This window comes from Festucalex cinctus, chromosome 1 (genome assembly GCF_051991245.1).
Source record: "Festucalex cinctus isolate MCC-2025b chromosome 1, RoL_Fcin_1.0, whole genome shotgun sequence".
NCBI lineage: Eukaryota > Metazoa > Chordata > Actinopteri > Syngnathiformes > Syngnathidae > Festucalex > Festucalex cinctus.
Genome location: NC_135411.1, coordinates 8,910,509 through 8,938,410, shown reverse-complemented (window position 1 = coordinate 8,938,410; position 27,902 = coordinate 8,910,509). Strand labels below are relative to the sequence as shown.

At 39.6% G+C, this 27,902-nt stretch overlaps 2 protein-coding genes and 1 long non-coding RNA gene across 3 annotated transcripts in view; 2 read left to right on the top strand and 1 right to left on the bottom strand.

Moving 5' to 3' along the window:
• LOC144014782 (uncharacterized) overlaps window positions 1–16,213 on the top strand; it is a 19,753-nt gene extending 3,540 nt beyond the window's left edge. Inside the window, exons 3-10 of the mRNA XM_077515039.1 lie at window positions 1,089–1,152; window positions 6,346–6,495; window positions 6,582–7,735; window positions 9,573–9,720; window positions 11,513–11,729; window positions 13,521–13,633; window positions 13,817–14,007; window positions 15,075–16,213. Coding sequence (XP_077371165.1) covers window positions 1,089–1,152; window positions 6,346–6,495; window positions 6,582–7,735; window positions 9,573–9,720; window positions 11,513–11,729; window positions 13,521–13,633; window positions 13,817–14,007; window positions 15,075–15,268 — 2,231 coding nt within the window. The 3' untranslated portion in view covers window positions 15,269–16,213. The remainder of the gene's footprint in view (window positions 1–1,088; window positions 1,153–6,345; window positions 6,496–6,581; window positions 7,736–9,572; window positions 9,721–11,512; window positions 11,730–13,520; window positions 13,634–13,816; window positions 14,008–15,074) is intronic.
• On the bottom strand, window positions 11,263–19,150 carry LOC144014792 (uncharacterized). Its single transcript, XR_013282569.1, has 4 exons — window positions 18,999–19,150; window positions 15,035–15,292; window positions 13,802–14,055; window positions 11,263–11,720 (listed from the first exon to the last, which is right to left on the bottom strand). It is a non-coding gene; the product is annotated as an uncharacterized LOC144014792 (long non-coding RNA).
• Window positions 18,898–27,902, top strand: LOC144014785 (T-cell acute lymphocytic leukemia protein 1-like). Its single transcript, XM_077515054.1, has 4 exons — window positions 18,898–19,031; window positions 20,543–21,202; window positions 22,678–22,766; window positions 26,748–27,902. Exons 2-4 carry the CDS (start codon window positions 20,628–20,630, stop codon window positions 27,257–27,259), a joined length of 1,176 nt encoding a protein of 391 aa, XP_077371180.1. The 5' UTR covers window positions 18,898–19,031; window positions 20,543–20,627; the 3' UTR covers window positions 27,260–27,902.

Genomic DNA, 27,902 nt, shown 5'->3' with positions numbered 1-27,902 from the left:
TGGCTCAGCCCAAGGTCAAGAAACATCGTTTATGAAGAATTTTGTAGATCCTCACACCATTTGTTTTAACGTATCTTTATGAGCAATCCCTTTCAAGAATGGCAGACATAAAAAAAAAAGAAAAAAAAAGAACGGACTTTGTTGCGCAAAAAATATTACGAGAGATACTTGCCAAGGTTAAGTCGCACATTTCTGAGCTTGTCTGAAAGGCAACAGTAAAAGTCACATTGAGTTGCAGCAAATATTCTCCGAGTTTTATTTTTTTTATTTTTTTTTGGGGGGGGGGGGGGGGGTAAATTTGTGTTTTGTTGGTTTGCTTCTCTGAACACAACTAATGCTCTTTTTTTTTTTTTTGAGTTCTGAAAATATTTCCACCTCATAAAATACTTGGCTTTTCAAGTCACCATAGTATTATTGTTCCGATACTGGTATCGGCAGAGGTGCCGATACTGCATTAAAACAGTGGTATCGGTGAGTACTCACAAGTAACATGCCGATACCATTAATACCAAAGCTAATATAGGATTTTGAATGCAGCATCTTGTGTCTTGCTCGTGCACGACATTCACTTGTATGTGACATGTTCACTGCATGCCGATCTAAGATATCCTATTGGCCCTTGAATGCTCTGAACCAATAGCAGGACAGCTTTTTCATATTGAGGGAAAAAAAACCTTAAGTATCGGTATGGTATCGGCCGATACTGCAAAGCTGAGTATCGGTATCGGGGGCCAAAAAACGGTATCGGAACAACACTAACCATAACCACAACAAACAAGGCAGAGGTTGTTCCTAAAAAGTGTATTTACTATTTTAGACACTATAATATTAGGCACGCTTTAAGAATTGAAGCCGAATAATTTTTGGAAAAGAAGCAGATTACAATGCAAATGCATTGCAATTCAAAGTTAAAAAGTGATTCTTTTGCGTGCCACTAGAGGGAGCCTGCATCCCACATTTTGGGAATCGCTAGCATAACATTTGTTGTGTTAAAACCTCAAATCAACCAAGTGAGCAGCTCAAATCGTATTGGGATGACACGTGGTCAAATGACACCTCTCACATTTCTTTCTGCATTTCTGGAGCAGATCAGGGAGCCCATGGCGGTTTTGAGGACGCAATCATTCTTCAGGAACTGGAGCCCTACATAAGGTGAGCATTTCGTTTTGCGCATCTTGTGTATTTTTATCCTCTCCTCTTTATGGCTATGTCATCTCAGACCGTGTCAGTTTTGTTCTAAATACGACATGATGCGTGTTAAAGAAAACGCCGATGATGACATCGATGTTATTTTCATGCGGATGATTCACACTTTTTGTGACATGCACACGCCCAGTGAGGCATCGTGGCATCCCTCCAATTTTTCTACTTTTGCTGTCACCATTGGACAGTGGGGGCAAGTAATGAAGTATGAATACTCTCACTGTACTTGGTTCTGTACTGGATTTTTGCTCCCTAGTAAAGTTATCATTCGCTTATTATAGCTTATATTATAGCTTATATCTCGGGCTGAAATAATTCATCAAATAACTCAGATAGTTTGAGATGTAAGTGAGCCATGAGAAAAGACTACGTGAAGAACAGATAATGTCCGACGTTTGGATCATTCCACACTTTAAAAGAAAAATATTTAAGTGCAATGTGTCTATTGAAGCAGAACTACGTGACAATGGAGCTGGCTCCGCCCATTTTTGTCACGCCCAAGTCAGTTTGAGCTCCTCTCAGAAAAATGTACTCTAGCTGGTTATAAATGGATTTTCTGCGTTGATTTTTAGGAGAACCCCCTCTAGTGCCTCCTTTTCCATTTCATGAGTTGCAAGCGATTCTTTAACTCTTTTACTGCCACACGTTATCAAAAAAACAAAACAAAAAAACAACAATCACAGTGCCAGCCGATTTCGCCGATTACAAGCATTCATCAGATTTCATCAGATTCTGTCATGTTTCATTGTAATTCCATACACCGGCAGCTCATTGAAAAGAGACACAATGCTGCCATCTGCTGGCCATAGATAGTCGGTGTTTTTGATTCCACAACTCATTAAAGGGATCGTTCGGCTTTTTTAACATGAATCTCAATTTGATCCTCACCTCCCGTGTGTGCGATCAGCACTGACTTACCCCCGACAGCGTTCGGTGACACGCAAGAGTATTGTGATGGAAATGTATCACGCTTTTGAAAACAAATAGTTTTTAGAAGAAAAACGCTTTATTTCCGAGACCCCGGCCAGCTTGCTGGACTATTTTCCTCTCGTCCAACGCCGAACCAGAACTGGTCTCACCGAACGCTGTCGGGGGTAAGTCAGTGCTGATCGCACACACGGGAGGTGAGGATCAAATTGAGATTCATGTTAAAAAAGCCGAACGATCCCTTTAACCAGGTAGTGCTGTATTTAGATGTTGTACTACCCATTGATTAAATAATAATAATAATAATAATAATAAAAATAAACGTAGATGACGTCATTTAACGTTTATGGTAGCAAAAATTTTGATTTTACTAAACATTATTAAACGTTTTTGGCGGAGTTAATGTCTCTCACAGCTTATTAGGGCTTATTAACTCATTCAAACAAAAAAACATATAAATATGTTTTTTTTTAATACTTTTTCCTTCACTCCCACAAATGTATTTGTTTTTTTTAAGGTTTTTATTTATGCAAGAGCATACAGAAGGCTTTGATGCAGCTTCTGACCTGAAGAAGTCGCTTAAAGCAATGGTAGTTGTTACAAAAAAATGGCCAGTAGGTGGCAGCAGAGTATAAAAGATCAGCCAGGGCCATGTTGCAACAAGCTCTTTTCCCCAGTTTGTGAATAATGATGAAACTTAGCTATATTCTGATGCTAAATGCTGCAAAACGGAAACAGATACAAATGTGCTTTTTTTTTCCTGATGAAAGAAGAGACTCGAATCTTTCTTTTGGTATAGGTTCCATGTTTTTATAGCAACTGAACACTATAGTCTGTGGGCCTTTCAAAATCAGTCAAAATCCAGTAAAACACCCGGGAGCGATGGGGGTTGCTTCAGTGAAAATGGCTGGGCATGAATGAGTTAAGTCATATTTGAACTCCTCCCCCCAAAAGTTTAATTTTTTTTAATCGAATCTACTGTAATCTACTGTATCTCAACTAATTTGGAGGATATAGTGACAAAGTTTCATCCGATTTGTACGACACAAATGGTATGATGCCAAAAGTTGTTTTCATAACGTATTTATTGTTGATAATATTTTCCAAGATGGTGTCTTTCGTCTGCCTGACCGTTTTCGCAAGACTCAGGGGATGGAATTGCCGTCCCCGGTGGGAGTCCGGTAGCCAAATAGCTTGTGAAATCAATGCCTCCTTTTGTTATAATTCGGCCCACATTTAAGGAAACGGTGAGCTGTCAAAGTCTCGCATTCAAAAATTGATTACAGGACATTCTATTGTTTTGAATGTGAAACAAGGAGTATTTTTTTTTTAAGTCTTTAAAATGTCAAAAACTTCCTTAATTATTTCCATATTGACCAAATTTAAAACCAGTTTTGGTCCTTTATTCAAGCTCTTTTCAATGACTGGTTTTGCTGATTAAATATATATATATATATATATATATATATATATATATATATATATATATATATATATATATATATATATATATATATATATATATATATATATATATATATTATTTTTATTTATTTTTTTGGTCACCAAAGTGGCACAGCTACGATCGATTGCTAACACAAGGTTAGCTAATTGAATATAGCCTAACACCGCTAGTTTGAACTAATACTCCCACAGGTGGTCAGGGATAGACGCAGCCACAACAAACATTAACAAAATAAAGTAAATAACTAATAGCAGAAGCACTGTCATACATGAGTTGCTATGGCCAACTGACACCCAGATACTCACACATACTGGCTAACCGTTAGCTAGTAAACAGCTAGCCACTAACCTGAGCTCACAACAGCCAACTCTACACTCACATTTGCAGACAACAACTTTTATAATTGTTCTATAGACCACGTAGGAGCACTGTGTAATGTAAATGGGGAACTATTTTGTCTTTGTGCCAAGTTATCAAATCGGCCATTATATATAACTGACAGTAAATATCATTTTCTACTCTTGGATTTTGTTGCTCGGCTTTGTCCGGCGACTTGACTCATTAATCTGCCACTTCAATTTCAACAAAGGTGACATTTTTTGTAGCCATTATCTTTATTAGAGGGCATTTTTGTAATCATGATGAGAATCCGTAGACTGGAACAGATGGTCACTCAAAACCGGCCGTCACACGTTTGTCGATGTTGGGATGAAAACATTGACGTGGCAAACTTTAATCTAGTGCAAAACAGTATGTTCTTCCCGTGATACACGTTGGCGAATGAATCCCAGTGTGTCCATGACAAGGATAATCCGCATGGCGAGTGTATCATGCTATCTTTATCGCTGGGTCGGGGGCTTAAAGACGAGCACAGACGATGAAGCACAATGCAGAGCAGCTTAGCCGCGGGCCATAAGGAGGAGGGATGGATCGATGACGCGTCGCGTTGCCGCTTTATGCCTTTACGCCACGCCCCGGCCTATCTATGATTGCGTAAGATAGATTCTGGAAGCTCGACGCACTCTGCGTGAATGATTGTGACATTATGGTGGCTGGAGTTGTCGTTCCGTTCTGAGGTTCAGGGTTCGAATCTTCCCAACAATCTCACAATAGTGGTTTTCTTCACCGCACTGCTTTCCTTTTATGTAAATGCATATCAGATTGTTTGTCCAATTGGATTTCGGTTTTATGTGTTGCCATTAGGGATGTCACGATAAGGGCAATATCGTGATATCGTGATATTAAAACTGCCACAATATCGTCGTCGTCATGTTCACAATATTTAAAAGGAAAACAAAAAAACAAAAAAAAGTCAGGTTGATTTCCATGTGTGCAGTTATAGCACCCTCTAGTGGCTAGTTTATTAGTGCAATTTAATTTTCATTAGGGATGTTTTGGCCTTCTATATTTAAAATCTATGCTAAATGTCAGATGAAGGGGAACCTAATTTGCTTGTGAAGCGATCAATGTGTGCTTGCATTAGCAAGTAAGTGCCTCAATATTGTTATTTGAGATTGTAGGTGTTTTATATGCATTGCTGTTATGTAAAAAAGCACAATATTGTGCTTTTTTTAGTATGAGCTCTTTTTTTTTACAATATTGTGATCTTTTTTAAATATCGCCAACGCCCCCACAATATTGTGATAATTATCGTATCGTGACCTTCATATCGTGATAATATCGTATCGTGATGTTTGGATATCGTTACATGCCTAGTTGCCATGTCAGTCTAATCTTCCCAGGGCCTTCGAAATCAGGCGTGCTGGCCGCATGTATCTTGAAAAATAAACAAAGAATGGGACTACCAATTTAACCAGTCACATTTCAAATTTTTAACACAGGGTCCACTGACTGACCCACAACTGTAACATTTTTCTATATTCTGTCATCAGTGTGTGTCCAACACAAATTGACAGCGAACAGTCAAAGTGGAAAAATGAAGAGGCTGGAGTAAAGTTTTCGTTTTTACTGTTGTCTTCAATCTTTCTACTTTATCTTCTGTAAAACTGAAATAATATAAACATACAATACAATATCAAGTCACTCAAATATACATGCACAAACAATAATGACATAAACTGTGCATAAACTGCAACATAACTGGTGTTAGCAATGCAAATAAACAATCAAATGCCCATATGAAATGGAAAAAGCAACATTAAAGGAAAAAGAAACTCACAAGCGATGCTTTTCTGTGGCGCAAGCAACATAGGAAGTCGTGAGAAATGTCGCCAGTACGCAAGTGAGCGAGTGATTTGCACACGGCCCACTATTGAGTAAAGCTGTCACGTGATCACCTACCGGAACACGGCTGAAATCAACTGAAAAACAATTACGCCAAAACGCCTCTCGAGGGCGCCAAAGCAACACAAACTCGGCAGGTCCAACAGGTCATGTCGCGATCGGCACAGATCGTAGAGATGTTAAAATTAAAAGATGAATCGATAAGTAGTGAGTAAATAAGTCATTTTTTTCCAAAGTAAAAACAGATGTTTACAAAAGTCTTATTTTGATTAAGCACAGAAGATAATCGGTCTTCTTTCGTGAAGGACTAGAGAAATCGGTGAACAATTACTGTTGATATGTTGAAATCAGAGGATTTGGACAATTTGAAATTAAAAAATGGCTCCAAACAATTACTCAATTAAAATAGTTGTCGATTAATCTGATAATCGATTACTTGTCGATTAATTTGAACAGCTCTACAACGCACCTGATTGCATCCCCTGTCTGCCGATGTCAATGTTTAGATCGCTCCTGGTAATCAGCGAGGAACTCCCACTGAGTCCAAGACACGAGCAAGCCAAGCGTCTCCTGGAGCGAGCGCGCCTCAAGGCTCGGTCCAATCACGTTAAAGGCGAACGCCCCAGCAGACGCTCCCATTCTGATCACCGATCTGTGTAAGCTCACTGCGTATCCTCGAAACTGCATATCGAACTGCAGTCAGGTTGGCTGATCATCCATGTCGCTGGTCTATTTGGTGCAGGAAGAAGCAGCAAGTTGAGGCTCACAATCCAGCATCGGTGCCGAAAGTCATCCAAGCCAAAGAGGATCTCACTGCTCAAAGTGCGCCTGGTCCCCTCTTAGTCCCTGATCAAGGAGACACCTGCGGCGATCAGGTCGGTCGATCCCGGCGGTACGGCTGCTCACCCACTCGGGTTCGCTTTGAAGACGAGTCAGAGAGAGAAGCGGAGTCTCGGTACTTGGACCGGGTGCGACAGCGTGGCAGACCTGCTGCGCCCAAGTCCAAAAACCGGGACAGCAATACAGATTCCAGCAGTAGCGGCTCCGAGAGAAGTCGGAGCCACAGGAGTGTGTCGATGCCTCCGTTACCGAAGCAAGAGATGGGTGCGAATGCAGAAACCAGGACGGTGATCAGAGAGATCATAGTCCTGGTGAAGAAATGCGAGGCGTGTGGTTCTGTGGTGAGGGAACCTCAGCCCGTCTCCTCCTCGCTAACAGACCCCCAGATCGTTGCGGGTGGAAACCCCGAGGACACCAGGGGCAGACCAGTTCCTTGTTGGGTGCCGCCGGCCAAACCGGAAGTCAGTACCCGTCCCAAAGCTCCTCTGACGGTCACATTTGCGGGCGCTTTTGTTCTCGGGGAGAACAAAGAAAGAAGCACCGGCTGGAAGTCGTCCGGTTTTGGGAAGCTCCGGAGAAGGAGCAGGAAAGGGGAAAGCCGAGTGGAGTCTGGCAACGGCCCCTACGGTCCCTCATGGGCTCAGAGGCGAAACTCCAATCCCAGGAACAGAGTCAACTTGAGCAGAGCCGTTTCCTTCGCACCAGACAGCCCCGTGGCCTCGGAGCCACGTTTTATGGGTGGCGCGAGGGAAGCGCCCGCCCTGCCGATCAAATCGGCTCTCAAGTCAAGCTCGAGGAACCGCTCGGCCGCCGCTCAGTCAAGCGTGCAGTTCCAGATGGCGTCCGATCAGGGAGGTGAAGTCGGACCTCAGCATTTGGCGCTCTTGGACTGCCCGGAGGCCAGAAGGGAGTCGCCTGCGTCTTCAGCGCAAGGATCCCCTGCGATAAGCAACCCGGCGGCATGTATCAGGCCCTCCACGCTGAGGTACTCCCCGGCCCGTCTCAACCCGGACATGCCAGCTGCTGATGTCTGGGATGCCGCTTTGGATGGAGCGGGTGAGTGCACGTGAATACGCACAGTTCACATTCGTGTGCTTTGGTTAAACACTCACAGACATACGCTACGATGCGCGAAAGGTTCGGGATACAGAATTTGGCTGTTGGGTGGAATTTCAGGATGATTCTCAGATCATCATCATCGTCATCAGTTGTAGATCCAACTGCCACAGTCCTGATGGTGCACTCTACAAACACTTGGGTAAAAAATAAACCAAGTTGAGTCAAAAATGGTCCGATCCACGACTGGGGTCAATTTCACCCAACTTTCAGGTTGTTTGGTATAAAACAATCCAATTTGGGGGTTCCATCCATCCATCCATCCATCCATCCATCCATCCATCCATCCATCCTTTATCCAAACTGTTTATACTCATGATAGTCGCGGGTTGTTTTATACAAAATGACCCAATTTTGGGGTTCTTTAATGTAAAATGACTCAATTTTCTGGGTTTTGTACAAAATTACCCAATTTTGGGGGTTGTTTTAGACAAAATAACCCAAGTTCCTGGGTTATTTTACACAAAATGACCCAATTTTGGGGGGGTTTGCACAAAATGACCCAAATTTTTGGGTTGTTTTATATACAATGACCCAATTATTGGGGAGTTGTTTTAGACAAACTAACCCAAGTTCCTGGGTTATTTTACACAAAATGACCCCTTTTTTTTTTTTTTTTGCACAAAATGACCCCATTTTTTGGGTTGTTTTATACACAATGACCCAATTTTGGGGGGTTGTTTTTGACAAACTAACCCAAGTTCCTGGGTTATTTTACACAAAATGACCCAATTTTTGGGTTGTTTTAGACAAAAAGACCCAATTTTGAGGGGTTGTTTTAGACAAAATAACCCAATTCCCTGTTATTTTTTACAAAATGACCTATTTTTTTTTATTGTTGTTTTATATAAAACAAGCCAATGTTTTGGATTGTTTTATGCAAAATTATCGAATTCTGGGGTTCTTTAATACAAAATGACCCAATTATTTGGGTTTTTTGTACAAAATGACCAAATTTTCTGGGTTGTTCGGGGGGTTCTTTTAGACAAAACAACCCAATTTTTTGGGTTAGTTTATACAAAATTACCTCTTTTTTTGTTGTTTTATACAAAATAAGCCAATGTTTTATATTGTTTCATGCAAAATGATCCAATTTTCTAGGTTAAAATAAAATATCCATTTTTTTTGTGTTACTTTACACAAAATTAGCCAATTTGCTAGTTTGTTTTGCACAAAAGTAGTGGATTGGTACATTTATTGACCCAACAACACCATCATGTAATGTGTACTGATCCCACCACAACTCCCTCAGAAGTTTTGTGTGGGTGTTTTTATTTATTTATTTATTTGTTATTATTTTTTTAATCATTGAGGTCCTTACTTTGGCCTTTGTTTGATAATTATGGCTGCTCACAGCAAGAAAACTCGACTGTCCCATTGATTTAAGCTTCCTGGGACATCCTGTCTTTGATACCATTTGAAATCAATAATAGACTGCTTGCTCTTGACATTGCGGCACATTGAAACTGACATTGACAAAACATGCACAATGTCATTTTACGATTCCTTATTTATTATTATTTATGATTATTTCAAAAAAATCATCCCATTATAATGCCTGAGAGGTAATACTGACATTGTTATCTTTTTGAGTTGTATAAATTGTTGTGGTTTTATATATGAAAATATCCAAATCCTAATTGTGTCCTTTTTACACAAATCCATACATTTTCAATAAAGTTTTTTTTTCAGTTTGACTTTCGTCTTGCTTTGAATTTTCGTCTCGAGATGCTCTGCAACAAATCGTATGCTCACTTCTTTCCTATTCTTTGACCAGTGACGTCAGAAACGGGCGCTGGGCCAGACTTCCATCCCGCTATGCGCAGCCTGGCCTTGTCTCGGGCTGAGGATCTCAGAGCTGAGCTGTTGCGAGCCGAGCATCTGAAAGCTGAGGCCGTATGGGAGGACAACTCGGATGGGTCCAGGTGAGCCAAGACGAGACTTTTTTTTTTTTTTTTTTAAACCGAATATACAAACCCAAAGCTTTGCGGCCATTTACGGTCTGTTTGGTTCTTTTGTGTTGGCGACGTCCACAATTTCCAAAACATTTTGAAATGTGGACTCGTCAGACCACAGAACACTTTTCGGCCTTGCCGCTTACGTGTAGTTTTTTTGTCTAGATTTTCTGAACCTTTTGATGATATCATGGACCGAAGATGATGACATCACTAAATTTCTTACAATTGTATGTTGAGGAACATTCTCCTTAAACTGTTGGACTATTTTCACATACACACAAAGAGGTGAAGCTCGCCCCATCTTTGCTTGTGAATGACTGAGCGATTCAGGGAAGCTCCTTTTATACCCAATTATACCAACCAGCTGTTCCTAATTAGCCTGTTCACATGTGGAATGTTCAAAAACAGGTGTTTGATGAACATTCCTCAACTTTCTCCGCTTTTTTTGGAACGTGTTGCAGCCATAAAATTCCAAAGTTAGCTCAATTGCTCCCAAAAAAAACATTCAATTTCAAATATTACCATGGTCCCAAAAACGTATTAATACGTTTTTTTATGTTTTGTTTGGCTTTTTTTGCTAGAGCATACAGAAGGCTTGGATGCAGCCTCTGACCTGAAGAGGTCGCTTAAGGCAATGGTCGTTATTATAAGAACAGCCAGCAGGTGGGAGCAGAGTATAAGAGATCAACCAGGGCTATGTTGCAATAAGCTTTTTTCACCACTGTTTCCAACACATTTGTGAAAAATGATGAAACTTAGCTATATTCTAATTAGAGCTGTCAAACGATTAAAATTTGTAATCAGATGAATCACATCTTAAAATTTTGATTCATCACGATTAATCGCTTAATTAAAAGGGCTTTTTATCAACATTTTTTTAAATGCACCTCTTATGTGTTCATTTTTTCGGCATTGAATGTTAAGAGGACGTCTCATCCTCCTCTTTTTCTAATCAGTTAATTACCTGCATAATTTAGTGGAAAAAATACGACCCCAATCGTTTGACATGAACAAATATTCTGAATGTTACACGCAAACATTTATGAAATGCTTCACTTTAATGCATGTTACGTTTATTGTTTAAACACAAGTTGTGCTACCTTTAACGTAGCCATCTTGTGTCAAGCTAAAGGATCATCTGCGGTCAAAATTAATAGTGTGATTAATCTGCGTTAATAATACATGATTAATGCGATAATTTTTTGTGATCAATTAATTAGTTAACGCTTTAACTTTGACAGCACTAATTTTAATGCTAATTGTTGCAAAACGGAAACAGATAGAAATATAAAAACAAAAGTTTATCAGTTTGAATATATAATATCTTGTGTTTGTGGTGTATTCAATTAAAAATAGGTTGAGTATAATTTGCAAATCGTCGTATTCTGTTTGTATTTCTGATAAACACAACATCCATTCACAAAAACAAACACTGTGGTACAAACATTTCATTTAAATGCTCGTGGCATTTGGAAACCCCCCCATGGACAATAATAAAGCCCCCCCACTGACAGCATTCCCAAAGCTACTCCACAGGGGATTACAACCATGAAATGCAGTCAGCAGGTTGCCGTTGTGAAAAGGCAAGGCCGCCCTCTACTGGAAATTAAATGAAATGCACTTGAAGAATTAATGAGGAACTGAAATTTGAACACTCAAACTCAAACAATTTGTGTGTGAATTTAGTCCAGGCTCAAACTTGCAAAAACCTCAACAAGCATTCAGGCAATTGTAATATATATACCTGTGCTTTAAACAGGAAAGTGGACGGGCGACCAAAGCTTTTCTTGCGTCGCTTCTTTTCCTCCATTGGCCTGAACAGCGTGGGCAGACTGGTGAAGGGGGGCCGCTCCAGTAGCATGGAACAGCTCAGCATTCCCGCCGCCAGGTCCAACGCCACTTCCCCGAGCCCCACGCGCAGGCCGCATCCCGCCATCCGCATACAGAGGACGCCGTCGCTGCAGAGCCTGCACACGGTCAGCGACACCAAATGTCCGCAATTCGCACAAAGCCAAGTCAAGTCTTTTCGGAGGGCTGCATCAACAAAAACTCAATTCGGTGTACGCGGTCGAGAGTGATCAAACTTTAGCTGTACCGACTTGAGGTTATTATTATGACGCTCGACAACTTGAAGTGAACGTTTTATCACTCTGACGCACTCGCTGAATCGAGCTTTTGTTCATGCTGAGTTCCAGCTAGATTTGTTTGTAACAATTTGGGACTTTTATCAGCAAGTCGTAGACGTTTCACTACAAGGGTTGTTAAGAACATACAGTGGTACCTCTACTTATGAATTTAATAGGTTCTGGAAGAAAGTTCTTAAGTAGAAAATTTTGTAAGTAGAGACGCATTTTCCATGTGAATGCCCTAATCCGTTCCAAGCCTCCCAAAATTCAGACATAAATGTTTTATAAAGCATAAAAATGCATCAAAGCATGTAACAAATACATGTTACAATTAGATTATTGCACAATAAATGAGAGTTGTGCGTATATAGAACAGAGTAAAGAATAAAAATGATGGTCATTTACCTTTTAACTGCTGTCCTCATCGGTTTTTTGTTTTGTTTTGTTTTTTTGTTTTGTTTTTAAACAATCCTTCGTAAATGTCCAAGGCAAACATCATCTTAGTGAGCAAACACCCGACTGGTGAACACTTTTTCTGGGCGATTCTTTTAAACAAATTCTGAAACTTCATGGAAACTTCCGGTATGGCGAGGCATCTTTTTCAAAAAAAAAAAAAAAAAAAGGCCCGTCTCGTCACAATTGAAAACCTACTGTGCCTTCATCAATCACCAATTGTTTGAATTTTTCACACAAATTCATTGGCCGGAACACCTCATGGGCCGCGGGATGAATGATGAGGACGCTGTATAAACACCGATCTAGTATCTACGCTCATAGGTACCTATGGTAGGAAATAACCATAGCCGAAAGTATGTTGCGTTCGCTAATATATTTTTACCTTTCGTATCTAGAAATTTCTTTCGGAACAAGAGGCAATATTTTCCCGTTGAGGCGTTTCGTAACTTGAAAATTTCGTATGAAGAAACGTTCGTAAATAGAGGTTCCACTGTATCCCTGTTTCGAGACAATTGCCATGGATAGTGTAAATTCTTTGAAATTTTGGACCAATGTGATGGCCAAAAACCTCCAGTGTCGTCTTGTTTTTTAGTGCTTCTCGATAATTTATTTGCTACGCTCCCTCAAGAAGAAGAAAACATTTTGCGGCCCCCCACCCCCAACAGCAATTGTGGCTCTTTAGTCTCGCTCCTGTGGCTCCCTGTGAATCTCTAAAATTAAAAAAAATAGTAGATATTATTTATTTATTTATTTATTTTTACATATTTTTTTTAACTGCGATTGGCTGGCAACCAGTTCAGGGTGTACCCTGCCTACTGCCCGATGCCAGCTGGGATAGGCTCCAGCACCCCCTGCGACCCTTGTGAGGATCAAGCAGTTAAGAAAATGGATGGATGGATGGATGGATGGATGGATGGATGGATGGATGGGTGGGTGGATGGATGGATGGATGGATGGATGGATGGGTGGATGGATGGATGGGTTGGGTGGATGGAAGGAAGGAAGGAAGGAAGGAAGGAAGGAAGGAAGGAAGGAAGGAAGGAAGGAAGGAAGGATGGATGGATGGAAGGATGGATGGATGGATGGATGGATGGATGGATGGATGGATGGATGGATGGATGGATGGATGGATGGATGGATTTTGCTGAATCTGGCATTTGTGATATTGTCTTTTTTTGCCACCAGGCGCTGCCGCTGGCCCAACTGCGTAAAGCCTCCTCTGTGCAGAGTTTAGAGAGGCGAACAGAGCGTGCGACCATCCTGGGCGAGGTGCAGATACCTTACGGCCTCGCGCCGAGGTAAGTCAACGGAAAAGCGCAAGGACACCTTTCACAATCTGATGATATAGAGATGCATCGACAATTATGCCTTTATAATGACAATCGGATTCACTTAAGGATGGCACAAAACAAAATGGATGACGGTTTGCATTGAGAATAAACAATGAAGTGTAACAAGAGAAAGACCTGTTTCTATCCCAGCCCGGACAGCCCCCAGTTGGACCTCCACCGGACCCTGAGCGTTGAAGACGTCATCCCCTCCAGGGTGGTGCGACCGGCAGGGAGGGTTTCTCAGGCTTTTTCTGACGGCTCTCTCCTCCTGGAGCTCATCAGACCCCCAAATGGGCCCTTTGGTTTTGTCATCTCAAGGGGCAAAGGCAGACCTGATACAGGTACATTGGTCTGAAGAAACCTGTGACTCAAGACCCATATGTGGCTCTCTGTAGATGTAAAAAAAAAAATACACAAATAAATTAAATAAATAAATACATACATAGTGTGTATATTAGGGATGTAACGATAATGGCAATATCGCGATATTGTGATATTAAAACTGCCACAATATCGTCGTTGTCATGTTCACAATATTTAAAAGGAACACATTTGTTACAAAAGTCAGGTTGATTTCTATTTGTGCAGTTCTAGCACCCTCTAGTGGGTAGTTTTTTTTTAGTGCAATTTCATTTTCATTAGGGATGTTTTGGCCTTCTATGTTTAAAATTATGCTAATGTCCAAAAAGGAAAAGCAGAAAATTACCATAAACTGTCCATGAAACAGCCAGAATGTCAGAAAATTTAATTTTAATAAAAAAAGCAGGGAAAAAATGTTCAAAAAGTAACCATAAAATGTCCAAAAACAAAAGAAGAAATCCTCCAAAATTACCATAAATAAAAATGGAAAAAGTAGCACTCCCCCACCCCCACCACCACCACCACCAAAAAAAAAATAAAATCACCATAAAATTGCCAAAAATTTCACAAATTAAGAGGAAAAAAATGCAGGAAAAAAATAAACAAATAAAATAAATAGCTATAACATGTCCAAAAAAGGGAGAAGAAAGGTAGAAAATTACCATAATATATCCATAAAATTGTCAATAATTCAGAATTTTTACAGTAAGGTAGAAAATCTGAAAATGTATGAAAAATGAAGCATGAAAAAAAATAATATAAAAATAAAAAATAGAAGATGAATGATAGAATAAAATGAATCTCAAAGTATTGAATGCTGCATATTTTTCTGTTGTGGTGCAGCTCTAATTAGCACTTGGGCCCTCAGTACATTAGACTAACACTAAAACACTTTTTCCTTCACTACTATGTTCAAATGTTTTGTGCTCCAGACAGATTTTTTTTTTTTATTATTTATTTGGCCTAAAATGGCTCTTTTGACATGAAAGGTTTCAGAAATTGTTGCACCTGAATGCCATCACGATGACCTCTCATTTTGTTCTTGCAGGTGTTTACGTGGAGAAAGTGGGCGACGGAAGCGGTGACGTTCCCTACGTGGGCCTCCTGGGCGTGGGTGACGAGATCGTTCAGGTGAATGGGGAAGTGGTGGCGGGACTCAGTCTGGACCAGGTGACCCGGCTCATGACCCGGGAAAGCGTCGCCTGTCTGCGGATCATGCCGGCGCGACGTAGCCCGCGCTGAATGCGGACCGCATGGCAACTGACACTGTGGATGGACGATACATTGTATTTAGGGAATATTCGTGCTTCGGCATTTGCACATTTATATTTGACCTATACAAGAAAATAATTCTAATTCTCTTAGCTTTTTTGGTGGTCAAGCAAATATTACTTTGCCGCCATCTTGTGGTAGCTTTATTGAAATGTGGCGGCTTTATTTTTGTAAAGTTTCATGATCAGGAATACTTTTAGCCTAAATCATACAAATGACCTTTTTTGTAGACTCGCTTCCTCATTTAACTCATTCACTCCCACCCATTTTCACTGATGCAAACCCCTTTACTGGATTTTGACTGCTTTTGCAAGGCCCACAGAGTATTTGTTTTCTATTGCTATAAAACATGGAATCTATCAAAAGAAAGATTAAAGTCTCTTCTTTCATCAGGAAAAAAAAAAAGTAAATTTCTATTTGTTTCCGTTTTGCAGCAATTGGCATTAGAATATAGCTAAGTTTCATCACAATTTTGTTTAAAACAGTGGGGAAAAGTTTTTTGCAACATGGCTCTGTTTGATCTCTTATACTCTACCACCTGCTGGCTTTTTGTTGTAATAACTACCATTGCTTCAAGTGTTTTCTTCAGTTTAGAGGCTGCATCAAAGCCTTCTGTATGCTCTAGCATAAAAAAAAACCCATAAAAAACGTATAAATACGTCTTTGGGAGCAAATGAGTTAATATTGTCATTTCGAAGTTAACAACAATTATGATGCACTAATTTGCAATGTTATGGCACAAGTTGTACCCTTAACCGATCCACAATCTGACATCATGCAAAATGGCCAGAAATATGTCTACATCAAATGTATTTTTGCTACCATAAGGGTGACCTTATAAAGGTGTTCTCAGTTGTTTCTCAATAAGATCTGACTATATAAAACATTAATAAACTGCAATGATTTGCAAATGTCGCCAGCTTGTTTTTGTCTCACTATTTGGCAAACACAAACATACTGCCACACTTTATATATAGTTATCTATTGTCTGAAATGTCAGCATATGCTATACAGTTTAGGACTGGCAAAAGGAATGAATTAATGCTGCATTCGATGATGGTCGGAAGTCGGACTTTTCCGACTTCAAACCAGGAAGTGTGTACGGGAACGCCCCCTTGAACTCGGAAATTCCACGTGCGAAGTCGGAAGAAAAAAAGGACCCCGACTTCACCGGCGGACTACAATGTGACGTCACTGTGAATGGCAAAACACAATTTACTCACGTATAAAACTAGATAGCTTTCTTCATTCATAAATGGAATGCTTATGAAATAAGATTCAAACAATACATGAAGCAAAATTGCAACAAGGTAAGTTTTCTGGAGGTCAACTTGAGTTTTGAGGACCAAAATAAAAAACAATTTATCACTATCCGCCATTTTGGTTGTTTACTTTCACCTCGAACGCTTTGAGGTCGGAACTGGGAAGTTTCAACTCGGATATTTCCGACTTCCGACCGTCCTCGAATGCAGCATAAGAGCCTTCGATAAACATAACGTGCTTATTGGAATGTGAGCGGAACTTAGCAAGAGTACCCGCAGAAACTCCACACAGGCAAAATCGAATCCTGACGCTGTTGATTGTGAGGCAGACAGCTAACCGCTAACAAATCATGTATCTTTGTTCATCTCTGCCAGTATTTTTGGCTATTCGTCGTCTGTGAATATTTTTTTTTACTTGTACATAACTGAATCTCTGTCAAATTCCCTTCAAATCAGACTTTATCGGTTTCCGTATGCCTTCAAAATAAAATGGCCTGCCAACAGGAAGTTAGAAAATAAAAGGACAAAGCTTGTCGCAATTTTTGAAAATCAAACGGTTGTCTTTTACAGGCCCGGTTAAGGTTAGGAAACACAGACTAAAGCATAACAACAATGAAATGCTTGTTACATTTCGTTAAAAAGTGAGGCTCGTGTTTTCGATCCTGCACGTGGACCTCATGTCGTGCAGCAGGGCCAGGATGCAGGATGCCGGTCGTGACTGAAAGCGGGAGGACGGCGGTCGTGACTGCACGCATGCGTGCGTGCAGCAAGCAGACATCGTGACTTTGCTTTGCAAACATCCGTCGGAACGCGAGACGAAACAATCCATAAAACGCTATCTCGACGACGCCTCCCACTTGAGCCAACCATGCACGTTTTCGTGCATTTAACACACTTGGATGAGGCAGACAGAAATCCGTTATTACCTGCCGCTATTTGGGAGCCGCTCCAGCGAAATGTGCTCGGTGATAGCGTGTCACCGTTGATGCTGCTCCTTTATTTATTTATCTGATCATGTGTGTGTGTGTGTGTGGGTGACCACAAGCCGATAGCCTCGCACTTTATCTCCCCTAGCCATGAACCAGCCACCTCCCGTGGGGGAACCGCCACCAGTCTTTCCCCCGTGGCCCTCAACACAATGACACTTGTACTTGTTTTATTTTATTTTATTTTATTTTATTTTATTTTATTTTATTTTATTTTATTTTATTTTATTTTATTTTATTTTATTTTATTTTATTTTATTTATTTGGGGGCTCATATATGCATAAATAGTCATTACAACAGTCACCTGTTTATTTATTTTTATTTTATTGCATTTTGTTTAGTCAAAAAAAAAAGATTTGATAAAAAATATATATATAGATAGAAAGATAGATAGAAAGATTACATAAATGTGTATGTGCGTATGGCTGCACATATTTTAAATTATTACAATTCATTAGCCTGCTTATTTTGCCTTGCATGAAAACATGCATTTTTTTCCCCATTCATTAATAAAAATGTTATTTCTTTAGGAACATGTAAATATCGATAGTGCAATATTCAACATACGCTCTTGCATGTCTTTTCCAATCGTGCAACCCAATGTTTTAAATAATATATATATATATATATATATATATATATTTTTTTTTTTTTTTTAATGGATCATGTTGTGTTTTTAAAGAATTGTATTATTGGGAATTAAAGCGGTGTCTCGTCATTTCATTAGCATTTACGCATTTGTATTTTATTTTTTTTCCTTATCAAAGCAATGCTAATCATAATTTAGCATTTTATGGATTATATTTTTATGTATAGCCTATTTTGCATACTGTACGCACGCATTTGTGTTTAATTTTATTTGATCTTTATAAGTGTCTCTGTGTTTATATATTTGAAGAAAACATATCAATTATTGTATCAATTAGCAATTAATAAGGACCCATATGTTGTACCGTCATCATTATGGTCATTGATATTTTTTTTTTAGGGTGGAGGGAGAAGAAAGATAACGTCTTCTTTTATCTGATTTTAGGATAAAAGCTTAACCTGCAGCTTTTGTTTCTTTTCTATAAAAAAAAAAAAAAAAGAGCATGCACCGTTACAGTAGCGTACTACCTCACGTCGTTACACCCCCACCCCCCCTTTCCCCCTTTCCACACGCCTGCACCCTCCACGACAGGCAAATAATAATGAATCATTTCATAAATAATGGCTTTAGGGGGGCTTATCGCCAATGAAGAGGCCGCCGCCGTGCGCTTATCTCGCTCGGCCACATTGCGGCCTGAGTTCCGCCGAGCGAGCGAGCGCTGGATACGGCGCCCAATACACACACGTACAGTAGCTAGATATGCACACACACACACACACGAAACACACACTGAAAGCCCAGGAAAAAAAAAAAACAAAAACGTCAGACATGGATGACCCACTCACAAAATGGCTCCACTTACGCGGTAGCATCAACAAGCAGCACTCCCGACGCGGTAAGTGCTCCAAAAACGGACGCTCCGACATCTTGCTTCGTCGGTTGGCTCTCGCTTTATGATATTATTTGATATTTCGAACGACATTCGGTGGCGATTACGTGTTCGCCATTGTGCCATGTTCGCTGCTTCGGTTTGGAATGCTCGTTGCGGGCTGGAACGGATGCGAGGCCTGCGAGGGACATTCTGGAGGAATGAAGACATTTTTTTTTAACCCGTCACATTCATAATTTAAATACAATTTTAATGTTCGTTTATTTACCGATCCAAGCTACTGTTGATTTAACATGTGGATCGTTTTAAAAAAAAATAAAAATACATCAACAAAACAGTATACAGTCTTGAATAAAAAAAAAAAAAGAGGTAAAAAAAAAAAAAAAAAAAAAGGATTTTTGTTGCCGAAATTTGATGCATATTTTCATGCCAATATAACATAACTGTGCAATGATATCAAATGTGAAAAATGCTCGAAAATCATTAAGCTACCGACAGACAAAATAAACTTGGCAGAAATTAAATGAAAATGACAATAAGAAATACTAACATTCGATATAATGAAAGCAGTTCTTCATATTGTTTTGTCATAAACAAAATTATTTTATTTTTTTCCCAGGAAACTATTTTTAAATCTATTATTTTCGTTTTGAAACACACACAAAAAATGTGACTTATTAGAATATTAAAAAAAAGTGATTTTGGCACAATGTGAAGATTGAAAAAAAAATACATTGATTTTAAAAGATCTTATTCTTATTTTGGCATAAAATATCAACTTTTCAGATATTCTAATTAAAGCTCCGATTGATGTTTTGTCACCCCAAAAAATTACCTTTTTATACATTAAAAAAATAATTGATTCATAATTTAATAACAACAAAAAAGCTTTTTTTTTCCATTTTGTCAAACGTGACTTTTCAGACAATAAAAAATAATAATGAAAAATGTGTCTGTGATGCAAGTAAAAAAAAAAAAAAAACATTGATTTTAAAAGATCTTATTCTTATTTTGGCATAAAATATCAACTTTTTAGATATTCGAATTAAAGCTCCGATTGATGTTTTGTCACCCAAAAAAATGTGATCTTTTTATACGTTTAAAAAATAATGATTAATAATTTAACAACAAAAAAGCTTTTTTTTTTCATTTTGTCAAACGTGACTTTTCAGACAATAAAAAAAAAGAAAAATGTGTCTGTGATGTAAGTTTTAAAAAACAACAACATTGATTTTAAATGATCTTATTCTTATTTTGGCATAAAATACCAACTTTTAAAAAATTTATAATAATTATTTAAAAAATAATGATTAATAATTTAACAACAAAAAAAGCTTTTTTTTTTTCATTTTGTCAAACGTGACTTTTCAGACAATAAAAAAAAAGAAAAATGTGTCTGTGATGTAAGTTTAAAAAAAATTTTTTTTATGCATTATAAGTATCGTTTACATACAATGAGATATTTTTATCGTCGGCCCAAAAAGTATGTCAAATCGTTTTGTTTTTTTCTTCTATAGGGCTGCACATAATGTTTTGAAAATGGCGCACGACTTGCTGTTCATCAGGAGTGCGTGAGACGAGAGACCAAAAACCCCCCTAAAAATGATGGAAAAAAGGCAGCCGGACCTTTGTCGCGGGAGTCCAACTGCAGAGTCCGGTCGTGGAAAGCCCGAGGACTCCTCCATCATCATCATCAGATGCGAGGAAGAGGAGGCGACGATGAGGAGAAGGCGGAGGAGGAAGAACGAAGAGGAGGAGGAGGAGCTGGAGAAAGACGAAGAGAAAGAAGAGGGCGGGCTCTGCGATGACGCGGCCCTGCAGAACTCGACCAACGGGAGCGTCATCGTCATCAACGGCGTTGCCAAGGAAACCGCCTCTCGCGACGCCCTTGACCTGAAAAGGGAAGTGCCGGTGATCGAGCTCTCCAGGAGGGACGCTATAAAGGCGCTGGAGAGGAGGGCGGACAGCCATTTGGTGCCCATCACGGAGCTCCGCAGACCTCCTCTTCCTCTTCCTCTTCCTCCTCCCGCTCCTCATCCTCCTCCTCCTCCTCCTCCTGCACCGCCGCACACCCAACGAGACGACGCTCGAATGGTCCAGCTGAGCCCCAACGCGTTCCCTGTCCCGGCCCGGGCCATGCTCTACAACCTGGCGCAGCCTCTCGCCGCCATCAACAGGTATAACTCAGATCATGATTAGTATTATTTTTAAGCATTTGTCAGATATATGATCAATATTGACAGTGCCTTGAATTGCACGTGCATGGTTGCAATTAATTGATGATTAACATTCATGTCATATCGCTTTGCATCCTGAGGGGAAATTATATAATTAGGTCCTATGATCTTATAAAAAAAAAATAAAAAAAAATTAAAAAAAAATCTCATGTGTGTATTGGTGACGTAATAACGATTTTTTCTCAGCTCGTCATATTGCATGTAATGTGATGCAATAATGAGAAAGCCGATATATCGTTTTGAGGACATATTTAGCAGATTGATATTCAGCATGTGATCTGATCACTTATTGATGACATCTAGGCTACATATATATTTATATATCAGCCTATACATAATGATGATGATGACGTTAATAAATAATGCTTACTTACAAGTGCTCTGTTTTTTTTTACATGTGACGTGATAACTCATTAATGTAAATAATAATAATAATAATAATAATAATAATAATAATAATAATAATAATAATAATAATAATAATAATAATAATAAAAGTAACAGCCGTGTTAATATACATTTGACTATACATCATTAGAGGAAAATTATGTGCATTTGTTTTATGCTTTATTTATAAAAAGAAACAAGAACAGTAAGAATTACTGCATAACAATATACATGAACAATATAAACACAAATACCATACAAAACATATGCGTGCACAGTGTACCTATATTATACAAGGAATGACAACAAAATAACACCAAACATAAATAGTAGCATTTTACCGTATCCTGATGACGTCACGACAAAGTGAAAGCGAAAGCTAACTTGGCGTTAAACGCGTTTTAGCTCCACGTGGTCTTATTTTGATGATACCGTTTTGACGCATGATACTGATGTAATGACGATTAGTTGCATTTTTTTTTATTTTTTTTTGGTCTTTTGTTTTAATGATGACGCAATGATGATAATGCTAACCAACGGTCAGTAATAGCATCCATTTTGCTGTGGTCTTATTTTGATGACTACGCAAACACATTTTAAGACATATTGATGACACATGAAGAATGATAAAACTAATATGAGCAATATCGACACTTTTATTTTATTGATGATGTGGAAAAAAAAATAACATTTTGAATGATGATTAAAAGTAACCTACTGTATTTATTTAACGTGCATTTCCGGTTTGTGGTCTTTCATTTGAATGTACTGATTTATTTATAATGATGATAAAGCGAACACATTGGGAGTTAACGTGCATTTTTCTTATTGTGATGATGGTTATGTATAAAATTAACAAGATTAACAGTTTGGTGCATAATAATGATCAACGTATTGTAGCTAATGCTCTTATTTTCATGACGATAACGTCCTAAAAATGTCTTTTCAAAAAATATATAATAGCGATGATTTGCTTTTGTATCATGTGGAAATGACGTATGATGTCATGCGCTGCTCTTGTCTTGCAGTCTTGGAGGGGATTGTGAGCAGTACAGCATGTACCCCAGCAACAGGGTCAAACGCCGCCCGGCGCCTTATGAGGTTGAACTCGACGAGGGTAGGCACATTTTAGATCTTTATAAGTATGGTAAGACGCACTTCTGCTGTGTCCTCCCACCTGCCGGTTAAAGACCCTCCCCACACCCTCATTCCGTCATCCATCCCCCCCTGAAATGGATCTATACCAGGCTACTAATTTGCCCCCCAAAAAAAAAAAAATCACTGTCATTTCAGGTAGATTCATATTTTCTGGTGTGAAACATCATTGCCCACTCATACTGACACATGCAAGGATGGAGGATGGGAGAACGGGAGGAGGGGTGGGGGGCGCTTTTGCTGCTTCCACCTCCATGCCAAGCATTTACTGCAGAGTGGGCTGAGGGATTAAGATAGACTGGGTGTGTTCCAAGGACGACAAAAGCCTGGAAGACACCATGGATGGGGGTGTGAGGATGTGACTGCATGCGCCAGGGTCTCAAATTCATCAATCGCACATTCAAATAAAAATTGCTGCCTATCGCTGACACGCAGTCGGTCATTTTCGTTTCCAGTGGTGCCTTGTGATACATGTTTTTCCAAGATACGAGTAGTCGTTTGGTTGAAATTTCGCTTTGACTCGTGAGCAAAAATTTGACGACAACTGTGGCATACAACGGGACAACTGTACTAGTGGGCATCAACATGTTAACACAAAGAATTTTATTATGTTACAAGCTAGGGATGTAACAATAAGGGCAATATCGTGATATTAAAACTGCCACAATATCGTCGTCGTCATGTTCACAATATTTAAAAGGAACACGTCAGGTTGATTTCCATTTGTGCAGTTCTATCACCCTCTAGTGGCTAGTTTATTAGTGCAATTAAATTTTTATTAGGGATGTTTTGGCCTTCTATGTTTAAAATCTATGCTAATTGTCAGATGAAGGGGAACCGAATTTGCTTGTGAAGCGATCAATGTGTGCTTGCATTAGCAAGTAAGTGCCTCAATATTGTTATTAGAGATTGGAGGTGGTTTATATGCATTGCTGTTATGTACAAAAGCACATTATTGTGCTTTTTTTTTTGGTAAGAGCTGTTTTTATTACAATATTGTGATCTTTTTTTAAATACCCCCCCCCCCACACACACTATCATCATAATTATCATATTGTGATGTTTGGATATTGTTACATCCCTATGACAAGCATGCAGTTGTCAACTATAGTGGTCACAAGTAACATGTAGTTGTCCTACTAATATGCCAAAATTGTCCTTTGTCCAAAAAAACAAAAACAAAAAAGGTACTAGTACGTATTACATTTCTGCACACTAGTAGGACAACTTTGGCGCAACATGTTAATAGTGAGGGAGAACTGTGGTATTAAAGGGATACTTCACTTAATTAGCCCATTATAGCAATAAAAAAGTTAATATTTTGTCTATAATTAATTTGATACTTTAATTATTTTTTCACACACAATTAGTACCTTTAAAAACAATAAAAAGGATACTTTACTTACTTAGCCACTTTTGGCAGTCCAACATTAATATTTTGCCTATAATAAATATATTTTCATTATTTTTCAAGTACAATTAGTACGTTTAACAACACATTTTGCAACTTGCTGTCGACTGAAAATGACATCACAAGGGCTCAGGTAACCAATCACAGCTCACCTGTTTTCTAGGTTTGGTCATGTGACATTCACAAGCTGAGCTGTGATTGGTTACCTGAGCCCTTGTGATGTCATTTTCAGTCGACAGCAAGTTGCAAAATGTGTTTTTAAAAGGTACTAATTGTACATGAAAAATAATGAAAATATCACATTTATTATAGGCAAAATATTGTTTGACTGCCAAAAATGGCTAAACAAGTAAAGTATCCCTTTAAATGGCAGCTACGTGCTACTAGTAGGGATGTAACGATAAGCGCAATATTGTGATATCGTGATATTAAAACTGCCACAATATCATCGTCGTCATGTGCACAATATTTAATCTATTTTCATAGACAAGCGCACGTGTGCTCAACATAAACACTTGCACAACTTCCTTTTTGTGCCGGCGCAAGTCCAGTTTACCAATTTGCAGTTTACCAATTTGCAGTTTACCAATTTGGCGGACCGAAAGCGTTTTCTCTTACACGCTACTTGTGCGCCTGACAATTTGGTGACAGGGAGTAGATCTTAGACCGGCTAAAAGCTGGTCTAAGTTGTGGTGCAGGTAGTTTAACATGATTTTGGTGGTTTCGATAAAAGTGCAGGCCGATGATATGTGTGGGCAATGTCATCGTATCTGATTCATAAATGTGACAGCAGGGTGCATTGAACCTTCGAAATCATTGTAGAAATAAATTCATTGAAGGCATTATTAATGTCAATGTGACATCATCGACCAGTGGAGGTCTGCTTGCACTTCCTGATAGACGTATTTTGTGTGATTCGATTTTCTACATGGACTCCAACAAATCTGTTTCTGCTTCCACAACGTCCGACTGTGTGAATCCAGCGGGAATGAATTTTCCATCCATCCATTTTCTGAACCGCTTGCACCTCACACGGGTTGCGGGGGGTGCTGGAGCCTATCCCAGCTGGCTTCGGGCAGTCGGCGGGGGACACCCTGAACGGGTTGCCAGCCAATCGCAGGGGAATGAATTTTAAGGTGTAAAAAAATAAGGGGGAAGGACCAATAGTATCAATTTGCCAAAATATTTGTAATTAGCCATATTTGTACATCCTGACAGCGACAATTGTATTTTTTTTGCTTGACTGTTTGTCCAATATGAGTTTGCAGTGTATCTGAAGCTCGCTTGTAACTAAAACATTTGGCTAGCAACACAAAGACAAAATAAATGAATACATAAATAAATAAATAAATAAATAAATAAATAAGTACTGTCAGTTAGAGTTAACTCACGAGCTAAAGCTTTAATGCTTTAACTTTGCTCATAAATTGGGGCACTCTTAAATCAAGGTACCACTGCATGGGAATTTGTGAGGGGGATTTTACTGTATTTCTTTAATGTCCTATTTTAATGTCCCTTTAATTTAAAGGGGAAGTCAACCTTAGACATTTATTGACAATAATATGTTGTGATCTCACTAGTCTAAACATGGCATTCTGATTAATATTACATTTATGGAATATGAGTTATAAAGCAAAATCCAGCTGTTTTTATCCATCTCAGGGGCGGCCATTTTGCCACTTGCTGTCGAGTGAAAATGACATCACAGTTGCTCAGGTCTCAGGTAACAACCAATCACAGCTCAGCTTCAGAAAATAGGTGAGCTGTGATTTGCCGTTGCCTGACCAACTGTGACGCCATCTTCAGTCGTCAATAAGTGGCAAAATGGCCGCCCCCTGAGATGGATAAAAACGGATGGATAAAAAAAAAATGGATAAAAAAATTTAATATTAATCACAATGTCATGTTTAGACTAGTGAGGTCACATATAACATATTATTGTCAAGAAATGTTTAAGATTGACTTCCCCTTTAACTCATTTGCTCCCAATAATGTGTGAATATGTTTTTTTTAAATGTTTTAAGTGTCCAAAAGACGTATTTATACATTTTTTTGTTTTTTTGTTATGCTAGAGCATACAGAAAGCTTTGATGCAGCCTCTCAAGTGCAAAAGAACGGTTGCAGAAATGGTAGTTATTACACAAACGGCCAGCAGGCGGCAGAAGAGCAAAGGAGATCAACCAGAGCCATCTAGAAAAAAAGCTCAATTACTCACAATTCTAAATATATTTGTGAAAATTGACTCAACTTAGCTATAATCCAATGCTAATTGCTGCAAAACAGAAACAGATGGAGACATACTTTTTTTTCCCTGATAAAAGAAGAGACTTTAATCTTTCTTTTGATAGGTTCCATGCTTTTATAGCAATAGAACATAATATTCTGTGGGGCGTGCAAAATCAGTCAAAATTCAGTAAAGCATCCGGGAGCGAACGGGATTGCGAAATGCGAAAATGGCTGGGAGTGAATGAGTTAATGAGTGAATGACTGTTCTGCAGTTTACTTACGTCTCTTTCATGTGCCTCCTCCCAGCCGGCCAGCCGAAGATTGTCCGGCGTATCTTCACCAACAGCCGCGAGCGTTGGCGGCAGCAGAACGTGAACGGCGCCTTCGCCGAGCTCCGTAAGCTCATCCCCACTCACCCTCCGGACAAAAAGCTGAGCAAGAACGAGATCCTGCGCCTGGCCATGAAGTACATCAGCTTCCTCTCCAACCTCCTGGAGGACCAGGACGGCGGGCGCAACGTTGGCGCCGCGGCGGACGGCGACACCGCCATCCTGGTGGGGGCCCACGAGGGGGCGCCCCAGGGCGGGCCGCGGCAGGACACGGTGGTCGGCTTGGCCAGGGACGACCTGCTGGAGACCATGTCGCCCGGATCGAGTTGCGGGAGCTTGCCCGACGGGGACGCCGAGGGCAGCCCGGAGAGCTTCGCGGAGGATCAGGACTCGCCTCCCGCTCCTCCGAGGACTATCGCGGCTTCACGCGGCCCTCCGATCCATCTCAGGCGCAACGGACGCCCGCTGGATGGTTCCGGCCGACGATGATTCTGGCGGCAAACGATTAGAGAGCAACTTTGAATGAAAGAGTGTGCGGTCATTTGAGACGGAGAATGAAGCTCCGCATTGTGAGACAACATGGACCTGACTACCTACCTTCCCGTCTCCGCACATGTCCAACGCATGGGTTGGCCAGACGCTGGAATTTAGCCCAACAGACAACTTGTAAATTCTGCATGTCTATGAGCGAGCGGCATGCGGTTGAAACTTTTCGTTGTTTTGAAAAAGGTTCGTTAGCGGTGGAGAAACCTGTCGGCCAAATCACTTGTATTGTATTAGAAAGAAAAAAAAATGTGCAATCAAAGCAAAAACGAGACAAAACCAAACAATAATGACACGCTGTACAAAGAAAAGCAAGAGACCACTGATTATTGGTTTAATTGAGGCACATATCCAAAATGGAATTGGGCATCCATGCCCAACAACGTTAACAAAATGACCAAGGGTAGAATAAGCTTGTTCTCACGAGAATTAAGTTTGATAACTCCAATTTGTCAAAAACAGATTAACTCATTCACTCCCAGCCATTTTCACAGAAGCAATCACGTTCGCTTTCGGCTGTTTTACTGAATTTTGACTGATTTTGCAAGGCCCACAGAATATTGTGTTCAATGGCTATAAAAGCATGGGA